This window comes from Grampus griseus, assembly GCF_964374135.1.
Source record: "Grampus griseus genome assembly, chromosome: 7".
NCBI classification, from domain to species: Eukaryota; Metazoa; Chordata; class Mammalia; order Artiodactyla; family Delphinidae; genus Grampus; species Grampus griseus.
Window position 1 is genome coordinate 59,745,818 of NC_139001.1, and position 6,000 is coordinate 59,751,817.

The window sequence follows — 6,000 nt, forward strand, 5'->3', positions numbered from 1 at the left end:
GACGTAAACAGGGCACTGCCTGCCAAAAATCTTGCTACTGTGTGGTAATTGAAAGTAAAAATTATTTCTCAGATATATTAAGCTATTCAAATGAGCCACGTTTAGCTTTTCTCAAATTACTTATTTTTTTTCAACAAAGGCCTATAATAGTAAATTATGTAGAGCAGGTCACGCTTAAGATTTTCAAGTTTGATCTGGTTATGAATCTGCTAAGTGTAAAAATTTCAATATGGCAGAGCGTAAAATATTTCACACAAATGCAAATAGAGATGTCATGCAGATAGCTGCAGGACATGAATCACTGCCCTGCTGCATCAAACTCGAAAATCAGAGGCAGTTCACTCTGCAAGATTTCTTACCCACTTCTTAAAAGTTCAGATGCATCACCTTTTAATCAGGGTAATAAACTATAATTGCTAACATACTGTGTAATGTTTACTGCTAAACCCACAATCTGGACAAACAGAAAATTATGCTATCAGAGCCTGGAAACAACTGCAGTCCGCTGTTACACGCAGCACCCTCCTTAACACAGGGCTGTCGTCGGGAGTTACAACGCTTTATGTTTTTAAATTTTTAGAGTAAGGGTCTCTTCCCGAGAGGCAGGGTATTAAGACGAAAGCAGTCTCCCGCGTGACCTTCCTAACACAGACCTTGGGCAAGCGACTGCGGGGGCAGAAGCTGAAATTTTCAGAAGGCACTTGACATCTCCACTGGGTCCTTCACCCTTGGCTTTCAGGAACAAAAAAAAAGCACGTTACTCTGCACCTGCCTTTCCTCCCACCCTCCTTAAAACTTATTTACCCCTGAGGGTCTGAACAGCCAGATGAAGGTAGGAATCTATTCTTCTGCCCTGTGATGCCAAGGAAAATAAACCCCGACCCGAGCGCGGAGCCGGGAGTCGCGGGGGGCGAGGAGACCGTTAAGGAGGGGCGGGGGGGAGTACTGGCGGGGCTGGGGCTTCCCCCACTGCGCCGCAATTTCTCCACCACGTGTGAAAATCTCGTGCACGGGGAGCCCCATGAGAGACCGGGATCTGCGTCCCCTGGTCCCGGGTGCGGACCCTCCACTCCCTCCCCGCTCGGGGACCCTCGTCCCGCGGCCCCGGCGGGCGTCCCTGCAGCCGTCTCCGGGCAGGGGCAGCGCGCAGAGCCCGGCCCGGCGGGGGCCCTTCCCCGGCTACCTTTTATCCAGGCAGGCGATCCACTCGGCGGAGGAGGAAGAATGGGCAGCGTGCGCAGCGACCATGATGGGCAGCGGCGCGCGGCGTCCCCCGGCTGCGGCGACCTCCCGCGCTCGCTCTGCCGCCGCCTCGTCTCCGCCTCGCCCGCCGCGCGGACCCGCTCCTCCTGGCCCGCCTCGCGCCCAGCGGCCTGCCGGGCTGGGGGCCGGCGAGGGCGGGGGACCCGAGGGGCGGGACGCGTGGACCGCGCTGCACTGCGGCGCCCGGGGGTGGGGAGTCCCGCGGTCCCGCCCGCTTCAGGGAGGGGGCTTGGGGGCGACCCCGGGTGGCAGGCCACCTGCGACTGGTGGCTGCTGCGTCTCGGGGAGACCTGAGCCCCACCCCTCACCTCGGGGCCTCTGAAGCGTGGAGGGGGGAAGGCGCCGCGGGTGGGGGTGGGGGGACGGGTGTCAGTGTCTATGTATTTTTCATACAGCAAATGCCACTAAAATGGCTGCTGCCTCTCTGTTTCCTTAGAAACCCATTAGTTTCCCTCTGCAGCTGTCAAAACCTGCTGGCGGTTTCTTGCTCACCTTTGCTGTTTCCCCTTTCCAAAGGGATGGAGAGGAGGGCTATCTTGGCTTGGGCTGGGGACGCCCACAGTGGTCTCTGAGTTGTGGAATTAGTTTCCCCCTGAAGGGTGAGGAAGGGCTGGGATGGAACGGAGGGGCAGTGCAGGCATGGTTGGAAGCCCAAAGGGGAGGCCAATGAGCCAGAATGGTGACCAGTGGTGACTGAGGGTTTGACAGACCGAAGTCGCTGGCCTTGAACCTTGAACTTGCTTGGGCTCCCATCACCTGCTTGATCAAACATACACACACACACACACACACACACACACACTTAAGAATGGGGAGTAGTGGGGCCACAGCAGAACTGAGGTTTGGATTGGGGGCCAAGATCCCACCGCTTGGTGTGACCTGAATGGCTGGCTGCACATGCCCTTCTTTCCGTGGCTGGAGTGTGGAATGGGTGGCTGGTCACTCCACCTGTCCCTGGGAGATGTACAAAACAAATGATATGCCTAGAAGTTCAGTTACGTTCTGCCAAAAATCAAATTACACACCGATGGTTGCTTAGGAATTTGGGGACAAGTCAAATCTTTTAGACTACTACCAAGCAGTGTTTTGATGTTCATGTTCACTTGGGAACAGACAATGGGGAAAAAGACATAGCATTGCTAACCTCGCTTTGTTTTTTTTTTCTCTCCTACCCTCCCCTCACTCCCCTGCTCAGAGGGTGTTCAAGGAGACTGGAGAGAATGAAACAGCAGGTGCATTCTGGCATCTTTTCATCCTAATAAAACTCCTCCAAAGAATCTGCCGTTTCCCCTCTGCTCCATAGCCAGGATCTGGTTTCAGACCTGCCGCAGTTCCCTCAGCAACACCTCCCTGCTCAGTGTTTGTCCCCCAGGTGACCTCCATCCTGTTGATTTCTACCGTGTTTAAGGGAAATAACATTTAAAATGCTGTACTATACAAAGATTGCCAAAGGTATTTATGTTGCTTTTTTATGCTAGAGGTATGAAGAAGGAAATGAGTCTCCTATATTTATTAAGATTCATTTATAAAGGTATCAGAGAACTCTTGAGAACATTTCAAGGTCACCAAATGCTTTCCCCAAGATGCCTTTAATCAGAGAATGTTTGTAGGTAAGGAGCTAGAGGCTAGAGGAGAAAAGGACTGCGCATGACCTGTCATTACCAGAGGCTTGGAGTTGCCATAGTTTTTAGCTATGATACTAATAATAGTCGTCATTTATTGAACTTCTGCTGAGTGTCAGATGCTGTGCAGAGTTCTCTACATGTGTTATTTAATCTTCAGAACATTTTATGAAGCAGAGCCAGAAGGACAGATGTCCAGGGTTACTCCACAAGAAGGGACAAATATTTTTGAAAATGTAATGAACTAGAGAAAATAATGTTTATCAGTACTTCCGGGGAGAGTGTTGATTGGGTTGGAAGGAAGATGCCGGTGACCTGCTTGGAGTGGGAGTGAGAGCCCAAGGCCTCTATCGTCCATTTTAAGGATTGTAGGTCTAATGAGCTGCAAGGCTTTTGTTTTGCCCTATGGGGACCCTGCCTTTCCTCCAAATAGAAATTAAAGTATTATTTAAAGAATATCCTTTCGAAGAAGAATTGTCTTTCCCAGAGCACACACATGTCCCTATCCAGCCCTGGATGTAGGTTCCAGTAACTCCTGGATGTAGGTTCCAGTAACTTCAATATTCTCACTGGGACACTGAACCTCCAGAGAGGTCCATACCCTCAGCTACTGGAGCAGGGGACCCTGAACCAGATTCGGGTCTGTCTGATTCCAAAGCCCTTGCACTGAGTGATGGTGTCCCTGGTTGTCTATAATATGAGGGTAAAAGGCATGTCAGAAATGACTGCCCACATGATAAGAATAAAATGGTTATAAATTGGTTTTTTATAATAATTTTCAAAATAATAAACCTGTCTAGTAGGGGAAAGCAAAAAAGAACATGTATTGATCTTTAGGGGGAAAATAAATAAAAGTGTAGAATAAGAAGTAAATATTACCGATAATTCCACCACCTAGAGATAACATTGCTAATATTTTAGCACATTTCATTCTATATTTTCTATTTTTAAGATACAATCACAAATACACCCATAAACACATGCATATAACTTGCTGTTTACATTCAATTATGTATATATGTGTATAGATACATGTATTCATACAGACTTGAAAGCATTAATATTTTATAGGCTACTTTTTCTACTTGGAATGGAAAAATGCTTTGTGTGTTTAAATGAAATCCTCATTAAAATTTTTTACTGGCTACAAAATATTCCAACGTATGGATATAATTTACCTAAACTTTTTTTAAAATTGAGATGTAATTGACATATAATATTAGTTTCAGGTATACAACATAATGATTCAATATTTGTATTCATTGCAAAATGATCACCATAATGTCTAGTTAACATCCATCACCACACATAGCTAGTTTGTTTTCCTGTGATGAGAACTGTTAAGATCTACTCTCTTAGTAACTTTCAAATATACAATATAGTGTAATTAACTGTAGTAAACTTTTTTTGAGGCCTATTATTTTGATTGGCAAAAATGTTTCTGCTTAATCTCCTTCCTATAGCTTTGCTCTGTGAGACAGCTAAACATCTCCACTGATGATCTCCAATGAGATGAGGACCAAAAATCACAAGACCCAAGTGTGTTAATGCTAATTACTACTAGCTGTAGAATCTTGAATGGGTTTCTTAATGTTAGAGTTCCATTTTGTTCATCTGAGCAGAGGTTCAAAGTTAGGAATTTGAGGACAGACAGCTGAGTTCAAATTCCAGCTTCATCTTCTACTAAGTGTTTGACCTTAAATGAATTGCTTAGCCTAAGACCCTGTTTCCTCACCTGTAAAGTGGATAAATTAATGGTATTATACATGAATAGGATGCTTATAGGACATTTAGCATAAGTGCCAACCACATGATATGCGCTCAATAACTCTTAGCTGTTATTGTTGTTATTAGTCTCTGTACAATGAAGATAAACAGTATCTGCCCTCTGCATTTCAGAGGGACCTGGTTTCAATCATTTGAGATCACTTATACTAAAGGGCCATGACATTTGTAAATTGCAAGTTTTGACTATGTAGGATACAAGGGAAACAGAGAAACAGTAAAGCGTTTTTAGACTGAGTCTCAAAACCTTCTCCTCATTCAGTCCATGCCTAGCTCTGTCATTCTTCATAGGACAGCTACAGGGACATACCACTGGAGAGTTATTGCAATATGTAAGTCAACAGCATAGTAACAGAAGTAGGATAGGGCCCTACATTTTTCCATTCTGAGAATTCTACTGAAGATTAGGCATTCACTCATATCCAGTGTAAGGGGAGGATCTGATTCACCATGTTTTAGGTACCGCATGGAAGGTGGGTTATAAAAACACATCCATCACTCCTGCTGGTGCTATAACCTATTCATTGAAGAAGCAGTACTTCCCAGGTGAAGTTATAACAGCAATTTAATGTTTTCTCTCACTGTCCCTTTAAACTTGCTCGGTGAGGGTAATTCTACCCCTGCCACTGGATATAGCTTTTTTGGTCACTTATAGGTAATAGAAAGCATTAGTCTTTCTGTTAGAATGTCCAAACCAATATATTACTAAATACTTCAATCTTTATTCAAAGATAAGAATTCTCTCTTCCTCCACCATCTAGAGCTGGTCACAGGCAGGTGTCCAGCTTTTAGGAAAGAGGAGGTGGTCAGCTTCTCCTTTCCTTGCTTATCTCTGCCCTACTTAATACCTGCTGTTTTTTACCCTTCCAGAAACAGAGGAGTAAGAAAGAGAGGAGGAAAAAGGAGGGCGGGAACAGTTACTTGGCTGGAACAGTTGTAAGATGGCATCATATTTTCTGGGCCTGGCAAAGGTGTCCTTTGGGTGCTTTCATGTATTCTTGGGCAGCCTCCCTGCTGGGCCTTCCAACATGAGCAGGTGTTGCTTGTTTAGCACCAGCTCCCTATTCAGACCTGGCTTTCCTGAGGGCCTCTCCGAACCACCTCCCTCTGCAGGAGAGTCCCAAGTTATCCTCCACTCACATCCCAGGGGTCTTCTTGAGCAGGGCTCAAAGGGGCTGCAGAATGGTTCTCTCCTGTGTGGCCCACAGCTGGCCCGTAGAAACACTCGTGCCTACTTTGCTCCAATAAACTGAGTGCAGACCAGTCCTAGTGATAGCACTTCTCACCCTTGCCAAAGAAGCTCACCAGTCCCTCTCTTCTGATCGTTAGA

At 46.1% G+C, this 6,000-nt stretch overlaps 1 protein-coding gene across 11 annotated transcripts in view; it reads right to left on the reverse strand.

Moving 5' to 3' along the window:
* The window catches only part of RAPGEF4 (Rap guanine nucleotide exchange factor 4), a gene marked incomplete at both ends in the record, with an annotated part of 319,238 nt that extends 317,990 nt beyond the window's left edge, over positions 1 to 1,248 (reverse strand). For all 11 annotated transcript variants that reach the window (XM_082657692.1, XM_082657688.1, XM_082657697.1 and 8 more), the window contains one exon: positions 1,184 to 1,248. In XM_082657692.1, the coding sequence (XP_082513818.1) occupies positions 1,184 to 1,248 (65 nt within the window). The remainder of the gene's footprint in view (positions 1 to 1,183) is intronic.
* Positions 1,249 to 6,000: the final 4,752 nt, after the last annotated feature.